The sequence below is a fragment of the Abrus precatorius genome, unplaced genomic scaffold (assembly GCF_003935025.1).
Source record: "Abrus precatorius isolate BTA unplaced genomic scaffold, Abrus_2018 Scaffold4, whole genome shotgun sequence".
NCBI lineage: Eukaryota > Viridiplantae > Streptophyta > Magnoliopsida > Fabales > Fabaceae > Abrus > Abrus precatorius.
The window spans coordinates 21,887,371-21,899,994 of NW_020874384.1; the positions used below are offsets into that span (position 1 = coordinate 21,887,371).

Sequence of the window (12,624 nt, forward strand, 5' to 3'; positions counted from 1 at the left end):
GTTAATTTAGGATTTGGCTATAAATATAAGTAAAAGTAGCGTGAGAGGAAGTGACGGAGGTCAACTTGTTCTAATCTCTTCCTTTTGTTCAATCATTTATCCTCGCCGTCACTTCCACCGTCGCTGGCGTCATGTTCTAGAAGACTTCTATTTCTCAGGTTCGCTCTCGTTAACATTTTTTTTGTTTCGAAAACTCTGTTTGCTTTTGGCTAACTGTGTTGTCTGGTGATAGATTAGAGATTGCGAGGATAATATTTGAAAAGAGTTTTCTCTCGTTGAGAGAAGCCGCGTTGTTCCATCTATGGAGATAGATACAAGTTAATACTTAGGATAGAAACAAGTAGTTACATTAGATACGATTACAAACGCTTGCTTTATTTGATAGCAAACGTGTCTGATGGGAGAAACTCTCCAACTTGTACACATTTTGATTTCGTGATTAAGCTTCGGTTCATGGTTCGGCCTCAATACTTACCTGCTAATGATTGGGTGGATCTGTTATTGGGATATAGGCCTAGGGTTTCCACAGCCAAACCAGTCAACATCAAGTTAAAAGAGAAAGAAATAATGATTAAATCTTATTCCTCCTGTTACAGCCAAAAACTAACTTAATATAGCACAGGAACCCTAAGTAAAAACTACAGTTGGCATAAATAGTAATCTTATATGCAATGTCCCAAACAGAAACCCAGCATTAAATCTTTAGGGAGTTGTATAGTTTACAGAGGCAATCTCCCTATTCCACATGGTTGGTTTCCTTGTTTAAGCTGTATGATTAGTGAACTTCTGGATTTCTATTATGGAGGCTGTTTATCTAAAACTAAAATGTATACTCCTTAAAAGTGTTTGGAATTTTCATGATTGATATTGTTTTAATAGAGTAAATGCAAATCTACCAATTATATGATCTTTAGTGATATTAACTCCTACATTAAAACAGATTGATATTACATGCACAGATAGAGGAAACATGGTGCCAACTATAAAGAAATTTGTCAACTCAAAAAAAGATTAAAAAAACTTACAGAAATTTGTGGGTGTAAACAATATCAGTTTCACACAACACAAAAAAAAAAAAAACTATAAATATTAACAAAACAAATCTAGTTGCGCAGGCTTCTAAGTAATGAAGGTCTTATTCTTTGAATTACTGTGGTTCTGTTCTATTGATTTTGTTACAGCACTTACAGCAACAATTCTTAGTTTTTGTTTGCTAGTGACAACATACATAATATATGCTAATATGTTCACTTTTTCTTTTAAAGATAAAAGAACATGGTCCCTAAAATGCAGAAAAATTACGCTCACTTGCTCTAAGCTTCAAGCTAGAGAGATATAGTTGAAAGACAAGGGTCCTCTAAAGTGAGCAAGTTAGGGTGTATCCACCCTTCATTCAAATTAAAGTGCATACTAATCTTTACACCCATACTTGCTCACTTCAGAGACAATTTTACTTTACAGGAACTTTTTCTGCAGTAGAATTAGGTCGATTTTGACAATCTAAAATAATTGTCTCCTGTAGGAATCAGGAGGAGACTTAGATATTAAAGGGAATCGTACAAACAAATAATTCGTTATTGTCAGAAGTAACTACTATATGCAGACGTGAAGACAGTCTTATATGATGACTGAAGCTGCCAACCTAGATAAGGAGAATAACACCATTACCCATCAGGTATGCTAGGCATACATGTTTTTGAGAATGGGAAGGGAGTTTCAGAAAATATATCTAGTAGGAAACAAAAACAGAAATATGGTGGATGTAGTGACTACTTTATCCCAGAAATATTTAATTCATATGAAATGATAAGATTTGGCAATCTAGATTAAGTGTCCATGCTTTATTCACCTGCTCCATTTTGTCAAAGTGTGACAACAGGAGAAGTTTGATTGCTAATTCTGCTTCCTTTCCTCTATGAGGTAAAAATAACCAAGAAATATTCCTTGTAAGACCTATATTATTAGAATAAATAGGAATATATATTTAATATTTATATAACAATTATTCAAAGATCTAGCTGAGTTATTTTTCTTTTTCTCTTCTCCATCCAATCCGTGAATTTCAAACTAGTATGAGAGTCATACCATTCACCATGACCAATATCAATGAAACCTTATCTTACAGAGTAGATTGATTAAATAGACCACATGACATCATTGAGTTTGGTCAAAAACCAAATTCTCAGGAATATTATTTATTAATAGATTTCTTTTAATAACTTATTTTAAGATTCTTTTGGATTTTCTTTTATCCTGTTTTGCTAAATTAAAAGTCATGTCATCTACTTTTCTCACTAGTGCCTTTAGTGGTCTTCTCTGTTCATGACCAAATCACTTTAGATAATTTTTAGGTTTTTTTTTTTTTTTCACTATAGGTGCTACTCCAAATCCTTGTGTATACAATAATTTCTTATCCTGTATTTTGTTTGTATGACCACTCATTTATCTTAGTATTTTCATTTCTCTCACTCACCATTTTTTTGTGTTATTCTTTTAAGGTCTAACGTTCATTACTATATATAGGATAACCGATTTTATTGCAGTACGATAAAACTTTCTTTTCAGTTTGATAAGTACTTTACAATGACTGATGTCCATAATTGCATTTGCTGTAATTTTTCAAAATATGGAACTTTGATATGTATCCTCTTTTTTGGCAATTTTCCCTAGAAAATTTTTTCCTTCGCCATTTGCAATATTCATTGGTTTCCTCCTTTTGTCTGCCTCTTTGTTATCATGCTTACATCCCTATTTATACTGCTTTTTGTGATCATCAAATTTAGACATTTTGTGACTTCATTTAATGAAATAAGGTTTGATTGTTGTTATAGTGACTTCATAAACCTTAAGCCATTCTTGACTCATCTATATGATCTCTAAACTTGATACATGAACATTAATACCCAAAAAAGGTGTGTGAATCCTCATTTGTCAATTATAGAGCATGTGGTTTACTTTGAAAAATTGTTCCAGAAACATCATGTTTCCTTTGCATAAATTATAGGAAACTTTGGTTTCAACTTTTTTTATAAAATTTTTAATTTGACCACTATTCTGTCAACTACATGCAACCTAATACCTTGCTTTTCATGACAGCTGGATATGATTCAACAAGGTATAGATTCTAAATTTTGTGAGCATAGTCTGAGCAATTTTAAAATGGACTTGCCTAATCGTGATAAACAACTGACTGTTGCTGTGAAGAAGACAGCATTGAGAGATGTGCAGAATGATAATAAAATTGTGGTGCCAACTGCTGTTGGAAGCTCTTCATTTTTAAAGGATAAGGATCCTGGTATTGATTCTAATAAAGTTTCTGGCACCAAGAGACCCTCATCTGACTACCCAGTGAATCACCATCTCCAACAATCTCCAAGCAGTAATGCTGCTAATGGACATCTTGTGTATGTACGTAGAAAATCAGAAGCAGAATTGGGAAAGAGCACTGCTTTTGAAAATCCAAGTATTAATGCTTATTGTCCACATTCCAGGCAACTTTGCTGTGAAGAGCAGACTGCTCAACCAAAATCTCAGATAGGGGAACCACCTCAGATAAAGGAACCAAAGGTTTCTAGTTTTCCTGCATTTTCACCTTTTCCTCTAGCTTCTTCAATGAACTCATCTGGAAAGCCTTCAGTTTCTATTTCTCTTGGGAAGTCTGCCACAAAGTTAGCACAAGTTGAGTCCAGTTATGTGATAGCTTCTTCTGGCCCTACTACCATTGGTAATCCAAAGGGATTAAAAAATTTGCACTGGGAGGAACGATACCAACAAATGCAGATGTTTTTGAGGAAATTGGACCAATCAGATCAAGAAGATTATATCCAAAGTATGTCCAGAAACAATTAAATAATCCTTCAAATATTTTTCTATGAAGGTCTTGATATTTTTATGCAGCTGATATTGTCCTTTGGCAGTGCTTCAATCCCTGTCCTCGGTTGAACTTAGCAAACAAGCTGTTGAGTTAGAGAGGAGATCAATTCAGCTTTCATTGGAGGAAGGTAATGGAATTGTTGTTTCACATGTTTCTTTCTTTATAGTCATGGTATTAGAGTTGATGCCTACTCAATGTATATTGGATTTGGGGTTTGTAATTAGGCATTAGTCTTATGATAATTCACTATCAATCGTGCTTGTGGTAGTTCAATTAAATAGAGTTAAGTTTTCAAATTATTTTGATGTCATTTATTCCCCCCTCCCTATCTTACTTCTGCCCATATTTTATGCTTAGGCTTTAGAGAAACATCAGAACTGATATACTGAATTTTTTGCTTATTCATTTTTTGTTTTTGTTTCTTAGTAGCATTAAAAAAAAAAGACAAGCTTCAACAGTGGGATCGGATCCTCTCCCTCTCCTCAAATCACAATTGTCCATTTCATCAAGATTGTAAAGCTTATAAAAATCAAAGTGAAAACAAACATAAACCCTTAGAAAAACAAAATGTGGCATTGTTGGTCTGAACGTAGGTCCAAACCCATCCAACCCTCCACTGAGCCACCCGTGTTCTGCAGCCTGAGAAATACCTATTCTCCCACCTTCACTGGACACCCACTAGTCACAACACTGTTTTACACCCCTTGTGGTAGGGATCATACATAGTAGTTAATAGTGCACAATAGTGGCGCTATCATGGCAGAGCAGCTCCTGGCGATGACACAAAGCAAATAGTGTTGTGGTTTTGCGTAGCAGGAATAGCAGCACAAACCGCAGCTGCTAACTTATGCAAGGCTAAACTTCCAAATTTACACTCTCTTTCTAAATGTTAGAAGGCTTTTATGGAGGGCAAGCTTGGGATTTCGGCCCTCTTTTACACTGCTAGTTTTCTGTACCTTGCTTTAACAGCCTTGAAGTTGAACCCTAGTGCTCAATCTCTGACAATGTCCCACGCACTTTGCAGCGGCTGACAATTTTCCGGCCCAAATCTGATGCAAGTCATCATTTTTGGCCGAGTTCCAGCTGTCTTCTATCTCTGGCAAACTGACTACTTTCTGGTGAGAGAGCCTTTTTCCAGTGAGAGACCACTCTGTTTTCTGTTTTTCTTCTTTGTTCTTTTCTGATTTTCATCTATTAACCCCTTCAACTTAGGTGTAGAATAATCTATATTGGGTGTATTTCAAATCTTCACAATAGCGGCCATCTTGCTGTCTTTTATTCTGCAATGGTTTTTTTGGGGTTGGCCGTCTTGTGCCGCTATCTAGGATTGAATATTGTGAGATCATATGCAGATTCTGCCTTCCAGTTTGTACAATGCCAGATTCCCTGTAGGCGGCTCCCCTGTTGGTGTTGGGAATGTCATGAGCCGTGGCTGGTTAAGCCAACGCAACACTGAACTTTCTCTAAAGGAGTTCAAATTTGGGCCATGATTGTAATCTATAGCACTTTCGGATATATGTTCCTTCTTGACACAGTGTCTTGCTCATTTCTTCCTCCTTCCGCTCGATGTACAACCTTCATTTCTGCTCCTCACTGCAAAAAGGCTCTTTGCCTATAACTTTGATGGTCTGCATTATTGGATGCAGTGAGGAGGGGAAAGAGTGGCAAAGCCACCATCACGAAGCAATAAACATGAAAATTTGATAGACAGTTGAGCTTCCTTCATTGTGTTATACCATGCTTTGATCCACGGGAGGGATACCGAGTGTAAAATTTTTTGCGGGAGTGTCATACAGCATTTGAGACACACTTGTATTTTTTTATTTCCCAGCCATTAGATAGCCTACGCTTGTTTTCACTTTGACTTTACAAGCTTTACAATCTTAATGGAATGGACTGCTGTGATTAAGGATGGAGAGAGATGGAGATAAAATAGCACCAGGATCTGATTCTTCCACAGTACAATTTGCATATATCATGCTTATGGTATAATTACATTTTGTCATGGTTACAGCCCCGATCTGCACATGCATCCATATCCAAGAAATACTCAGCAATTGATTGTTTTTTAGTTTTGGCAAAAAATGGCAAACGCTTACACATAATTTGAAGCTGATGATTTTTCTCTAACATGTTGTTCACCATTATGACAGCTAAAGAATTGCAGCGTGTTGCTGTTTTAAATGTTTTGGGAAAATCAGTGAAGAAGTTCAAAGTGCCAGCAGACCATGACGAATAATCAGACAAGTTGAAGACATCAACATTATCTTCCTGCCCTTTCGTCTGCAGTAAATTTCCACAGGCAGTTAAATTTTTCTGATTGTTTATTGTGGCTAGTGTTTATGCTGATTGCTTTATAATGTTCTGGTTGACTAAGAAAGTGTCTAACACCTCTATGTTTATGAAAATAAAAAACGGGGATTAATTGCCACCTATGCTTTTTGTAGGCTACCCTTGTTTCTTTCTGACCATCCTTGCAGTTCATCAGGAATTGCATTCTCTGTATATATGGAAATATTGGGTCCTTACCGCAGGATGCAGTACATCCTTTGATCCTTCCTTGCGTACGGAAAACGATCTATAAGCCTTAGAGGTTGAATGCCAGCCTTACCCATGTTCAGCCCTTGCGTGATTGCTTGTGCTCGAGTAATGAAGTACACGATAACACGATATAAAATATGATTTTTAAATTTAATATTTAATTATAATATATTTATATTTATCTAGAATAAAAGCCTTTATCAAATTCATTACATGAGAAAAATACTTATTTATCTAGATTAAAACATTTAAGAATAGAGACAAAGACAGAGCTTACCATTTAACTTTGTTATGAGAAAATTAATTGTAAATTAGGCTAATTGATCCTAATGGGTCCAAAACGTGAACAGAACCGCTTGAGTCTCATTTGAGAAGCTATAAACAAGGATTGGAATCGAAGTTTTAGATGAAAGAATTCATTTATTTTTTTAAAACTTTTTACAGAAAATTTGTTCTTTAATTTATAGTTTAAATATATTTTAATTACTTCTAAATATGATTTATTTTAAATTATCTATTAAATTTTTTATTTTAATATTTAGTTAATTTTTTTTCAATTTTATATTTATTGTTAATTTTTATTAGTTAAAGTAAATTATGAGTTACGTTATTATTTAACTGATAAAAATTAATGTCAAATATAAAATAAAAATTAATTAAACAATAAAATAAAAAAATTTAATAAATAATAATTTAAAATAAATCATATTTAGAAGTAGTTAAATATATTTAAGTCTTAATTTATTTATTTTTTTCTGCTATAATTTCTTCTGCAGTGAATTTTCATGATAACTTCTCCAGGCTAGGCTACTTTTTAACACTTCAACAATACAATTTTTAACATTACAAAACATATATATATATATATATATATATATATATATATTTATTTATTATTAATCATTTTAATTCTTAAAGTTTAAAAAAATTAATTTTAACTAGTCAACTTTATCTTTTAATTGATCAAGGAAAAAAAGTTATAGAATTCCAAGACTAAATTAAATTATTTATTAATGCACGAGACTAAATTGATAAATAGGAAGGTCAAAGCCAATTTTATTTTATTTTTGGTAAAGAGTAAAATATCATTAGTACTTGAAAAATTTAGGATAAAATTATCATATTCATTTTCCAAATATGAGATGGACAATCAATTTAATCCTTTTTTTAATATTAATTTAATACTGAAAATTCACTACAGTAGTCAATGTTTTCATTTTTGAAAGACAAAAATATTTTTATTTCCAATGACCAAAGTAATATTTTAGTTCTTTTTGTAATGTCAACAATTAAATCGACCAGAGAAACCAATTTCGACGTTTTAGTCGATCAAAATGTCACCAAACTAGAGTTTCTCTTGAAGGACAACTATATTATGGGGGTACCATTCTCAAAAAGTACAGTAACAGAGACGGAGGAAAAGTGAGGTCTACAAAATTCACTATTCGCTAAGGTTGCAAACTCGAAGATATGGATTATCGAACATAACATATCGGGACCAGTATGATTTATATTTCGAAACAGCAAGATTCAACCACGGCTTGTAGTTTCCGTTGTAGTGAATGACAGCGGCACTCTCTATTTCTGTTAGGTTCAGAGCCGGGTCATAGCCAAGTCCCAAAACGTGCCAGCCTCGATCCAGCGGATAGGTCAGATTATAAAAGGTGATTAGTCCAGGGGGTAAGGTTCCAAGCTTCCAGAGGGTTCTATCCTCGTTCTGCAGAGAAAAAAAAAATAATTCTACATCTGATAAGAAGAAACTACACACGCACAAAACTGCAAGACATGGTTTTCTGGTATTAGAAATTGAGACCTGAACAATAAAATAAACATTGGGATGATGCACACTGTTATGAGTTGCACACTGAGTAGAATAAGATGCTCAATGTGGTACTTAAGCCTTAAAGTTCTCCCACCTAATGGACTAATCTTTTGAGTTGGGCTCCCTTCATATGCTTAAGTCATAACATTTGTTGTTCTAATAGGCTAGATTAAGGCACAATGTGCTGAATACTCATAGGTGAGTGGAGCAAAGGGGAAAGGGCTAGCCACCATGGACACAGGCTCCTCTTAAAAGGGTGCTGCAATGTTACAAGTTTCCATATTGAGTAGAATAAGATGCTGAATCTGGTACTTAAGCCTTGAAGTTCTCCTACCTAATGGACTAGTTTTTTGGGTTGAGTTCCCTTCATGTGCTTAAGTTATAACACACTTGGGAGAATCTTCAGGCAACCAATTTCATAATATGATATTTAGCTGAAAAGTTGAAAATAATAAGATACCTCTGGACAACTATAAAAGGAGGAATAAGATTAGTGAAATTTACCATATCTTGCCACCGATGATATATTCCAGTGATGTTTCGTTTCTTCCACTCCTTCAAGTCAAAAATATTCATGCCAAATGCCCAGCCACAAGCCTCAGGACTGAAATTGTTGGAAATCAGTGGATTACTAAAGTTTAGGTATTTATCAAACCTATGGAAGCTCTCCTTGCATGTCTCTACAGCACCATTCACCATACCTTTCAAATCAATTGACCAAAGAGGTGTCAAATCTTTCTGCACTACAATGTCATCATCCAAGAACAAAATTCTGTTTAATTTTGGATAAACTTCAGGAAGGTAGAACCTTAAGTGATTTAGCATTGACAAATATTTAGGATTTCTATATTTTAGATTGTCAGAACCAACAGAGAGGGAGGAAGGATGATTGGCTTTAAAGTAATATTCCTTGATTCTTGCTGATTCTAGTTGACGTAGAACAGAACAATAAGAGGAATTCAGCCACTTGAAGTCATCAATATTCTGAACTTCAATGGTTGCTTTAGAAGGAGGGTTGATTAGAAACCACATTCTCATTGCTGCAAAATTCAATTTATCCGTCACTATATGGAATACATGCTTCTTGGGTTCCTTTGCATTCTGCACAGTAGAATTAACGACCACAGATGTAGCCAGTACATTATCAGAAAATATAGCATAGTGGTAAAGAGATGGATCTTCAATCTTTTCTTTGTCAAGATTTTCTTTCTTATGATAGCTCTGCAGGTAATAATCAGCGGCAAGTTGCAGAGGAAGGCAGTGCAATGGTCTAGGCACAGTTTTTGCAGCCAGCTGAATCAAAAATGCACTTCTTTTCTTCTGTATATTCACTCTATCTTCTGTTGATTGAAGCATCACCCTTAACTTCCTTGCCACCAAAAGGCAGTCATAAAGTTGGTCCTTTGCTATAGAAAGAACATGGCCCATAGCTTTTGCTTGATCAAGTGCCCTAGCAAAAGCAGTAAATAGAAACTTTGCATGAAAATTGAAAGAACCTAATAAGCCTCAGAAAGAAGACGAAGGAAAAATAAAAATACCCATGGTGAAGCTCAGCATCAGAACTGGCTTCTCCTATAGCTTGTTGACTATTTCTAGAGTGTTTGACAAGAGCTTTGTAAAGAATAGTTTTGTTCATAGATTTTGCAATGTTGGTATATGCTTTGGCCATTATTATTTGATCTCGCATGAGTTTCAGAGTTGAATCAGAATTTGGGTTTTCATATTCTCTCCTCCATATACTATACTTTCCCTTGATAGTCGTATCAAATCCTTCAGAGTGTTCCATTGCTGCTGATACAAAGTGATTGTCAGTTTCTGTGTCTTGCAGAATAAGTTCAGCTCCACGTGCTTGCTTTCTTTCTTGCCGCATTACCTAAGGGATTGGAAACTGTTAAAAAAACCCAGATCAACGGGACAAACACTCTCTTATTCTCTATCCAGGTTGGTGCTAGCCCTTTTTTCTAAGGGACCAATCACAAAGATAAATTTTTGAGGGAACCAAACACCAGAAAGATGTAAAAAAAAAATTAAAAAATATATATAGAAGAAATGGGATTAAAATTTTTGATACATTACAAGTAAAATAATAATATCTGATTAAAAAACTATAAAAACCATACACAAATTATATTAGTAAGACAAAGTGGCTCCCTGTTTCTATCATTTTTGTTTGGTGGAGTTTCAAAAGCAAAATTGGATTACTACCCTGCGCTTGATCTTCACTGGAGTCATTGATGAGGAACGGGGTGTTTCAATTCTGCTTTTGTGAGGATAATGTTCATCTGAGGAATGCTTGGGATTGTCCAAAAATCTTGAATCCATTTGAAATGATTCCATCAGTTCCTGTAAGTGTATCCGTATCAGTCTATCAGATCATGAAAATTACCAGACAGTGAGTGGTCAGAGTGAAAATGGCAGCTCAGCTAGGATTTCTCACACTGGAAATGAAAACAAGAAATGCTACCGAAGTATGTGGTTGTAGTTTATGTTTTCTGCTAGACATTAAGTCCTTCCAAATTACAGCAACCACCTGAACTGAAGAAAAAGATGAAATCAAACTAAAGTACCTGGGAGCTCTTTTGATATTCATTGTTTCCGTTATTAGGGTTTTCCCAAATCCAGGAATCAGATAAGTCCCTCATCTTTAACCTAGCCAGTCGAACATAGCCAGATGCATCACTGTATGTTGCAATTATATCAATATCCTGCATACAATCATTTCTAACTATATAAACATTATTGCTGGTTTTATTACATTGTAGATACAAAAATATAATAAACACTTTCTTTCTTCCAATAAATAATGATCCCTGGTAAAACCTTTTCATCGGGACGATGGCGGTTTCTAGTTGTAGAGATATCCTGTTCCTGCTTGCACAGCAATAGCAACACGGTAAAAATAACTATACGGGAAGACAAGTAAATGGGGCAAGTTAACCGTTGAACAACAACATATTGTATGATCAACATCTGAGATGAACACACCTACCTTGGCACGATGACATTGGTCGCAATCGTGGAGGGGCCAAGATCCTCTGTAGAAAAGAAGAAATCAGGTTTGGGAGGAGAAGGTGAGAAATAGAAAGGAAAAGCAAAGACGATAAGAATGGAGTTGCTACTTGGTTGTCGAAGAATTTACACCATAACACAAAACCTGGCCACATAATTGAAAGAGTTAATTATTAGGGATTAAAAATTTTCAGAGATGGAATGCGTTAACCCTAAAAATCCATACCGAAAAGAAGAACATAAGTAGCAGTGGGCGTGGAGATATTCCAGGATAAGTCTCCATGCCAATTGGGATTGATTGAATCTTCAATCTTGTTTGAAATGATAATAATCACTGGTTACTACATTACATCATTTCATTAATTCCTTTATTTGCCATTTGGACTCTACGATCAGATCGGATCATCGCCCTTCCTCTGTTCCATTCTTCTTTTTCTGTTCGACTCTTCTTTCCACACTTCCGTCTATTCTTTCCCACAAAACCAAATTTTAACGAAACTAGCAAGTGTATGGCAAGAGTCTTTTTTTTTTTTTCCCTCAAAGGAGTACGTATAAAGGTTAATGTTGGGGTTTTCACGTTCATAGCTGAGCTTATTTATGTTTTTGATATTTTTTAAGAACAAATTAATTAAATAATATTTTTAAAAATTATTTTCTTGTCTAAAACTTTTTTTTTATTATGTTACCCTGAATTTCGTACGTGTCAAGTAATTTTTTTTTTTACTAAATTGACCTTTAGAAGATATGAAATCAGGGAATAGGATGTTGGTATATATATTAATAAGAGAAATAATTTTTAAAATATATTAATTAAATAAAAAAGCCAAATACGAAAACCTATACAAATTATAATAAATTTTATTTATAAATTGAAAAAATTAAATTTTAATTTTAATGGCTAAAAGACAACTATAACACTCGGCTTCTAAATAATTTTAGTATAAATAGATACGTGTTAACATTTATTTTAATACATTGTTTTCAATCAATTTATCAACTTAATTCATAATTTCAATAATCTATCTATATATTTAAAATTAACTATATCAACTTAGTACTACATATATTAATAATTAAATTTATAATTATTAAAATTTAAAATATTTAGAATTATTTATAAATTAAATTTAGCTGATATATATAATTTATTTTAAAAATTAAATAAATTTTTTTAATTTTTTATATTAAAATAATTATTTGATAAATGCTTAATAAATAATTTTTTTATATTTAAATTATGATTATTTTTAATTATATTTAAATTAAATTAATAAATAAACAATATATAATATATTCATATAAATCTGTACAATGCACAATATATTTACTAATTATTAGTAAATTTATATTTTTTATATTTATCTATTATTTTTAAATG

The 12,624-nt window shown here is 33.5% G+C and overlaps 2 protein-coding genes across 5 annotated transcripts; one reads left to right on the forward strand and one right to left on the reverse strand.

The window, feature by feature from the left end:
- Window positions 1-6,416, forward strand: LOC113866013. Its single transcript, XM_027500889.1, has 4 exons — window positions 1-158; window positions 3,097-3,829; window positions 3,918-4,001; window positions 6,028-6,416. The coding sequence occupies exons 2-4, from the start codon at window positions 3,103-3,105 to the stop codon at window positions 6,111-6,113; spliced, it is 897 nt and encodes a 298-aa protein (XP_027356690.1). The 5' UTR covers window positions 1-158; window positions 3,097-3,102; the 3' UTR covers window positions 6,114-6,416.
- Window positions 6,417-7,638: 1,222 nt separating this feature from the next.
- Window positions 7,639-11,768, reverse strand: LOC113866007 (probable galacturonosyltransferase 3). 4 transcript variants are annotated; one of them, XM_027500870.1, is made up of 9 exons: window positions 11,473-11,729; window positions 11,357-11,391; window positions 11,227-11,272; window positions 11,058-11,105; window positions 10,805-10,942; window positions 10,443-10,580; window positions 9,776-10,110; window positions 8,742-9,687; window positions 7,639-8,132 (listed from the first exon to the last, which is right to left on the reverse strand). In XM_027500870.1, exons 1-9 carry the CDS (start codon window positions 11,527-11,529, stop codon window positions 7,857-7,859), a joined length of 2,019 nt encoding a protein of 672 aa, XP_027356671.1. In that variant the 5' UTR covers window positions 11,530-11,729; the 3' UTR covers window positions 7,639-7,856. The 4 variants fall into 4 exon arrangements, with proteins under 4 accessions (XP_027356671.1, XP_027356672.1, XP_027356673.1 ...); XM_027500871.1 differs by having other exon boundaries at window positions 11,058-11,140; XM_027500872.1 differs by having other exon boundaries at window positions 10,675-10,942; window positions 11,058-11,391; window positions 11,473-11,768.
- Between the last annotated feature and the right edge of the window lie 856 nt (window positions 11,769-12,624).

What these genes read in the sequence shown, in the direction of transcription:
- LOC113866013 (XM_027500889.1), top strand. Translation starts at nt 3,103, where the DNA reads ATGATTCAACAAGGTATAGATTCTAAATTTTGTGAGCATAGTCTGAGC. An exon ending in TCAAGAAGATTATATCCAAA is followed by an intron (nt 3,830 to 3,917) that starts GTATGTCCAGAA and finishes GTCCTTTGGCAG; the next exon opens with TGCTTCAATCCCTGTCCTCG. An exon ending in TCAGCTTTCATTGGAGGAAG is followed by an intron (nt 4,002 to 6,027) that starts GTAATGGAATTG and finishes CCATTATGACAG; the next exon opens with CTAAAGAATTGCAGCGTGTT.
- LOC113866007 (XM_027500870.1), bottom strand. Translation starts at nt 11,529, where the DNA reads ATGGAGACTTATCCTGGAATATCTCCACGCCCACTGCTACTTATGTTC. An exon ending in ACCAATGTCATCGTGCCAAG is followed by an intron (nt 11,106 to 11,226) that starts GTAGGTGTGTTC and finishes CTGTGCAAGCAG; the next exon opens with GAACAGGATATCTCTACAAC. An exon ending in GCCATCGTCCCGATGAAAAG is followed by an intron (nt 10,943 to 11,057) that starts GTTTTACCAGGG and finishes GATTGTATGCAG; the next exon opens with GATATTGATATAATTGCAAC.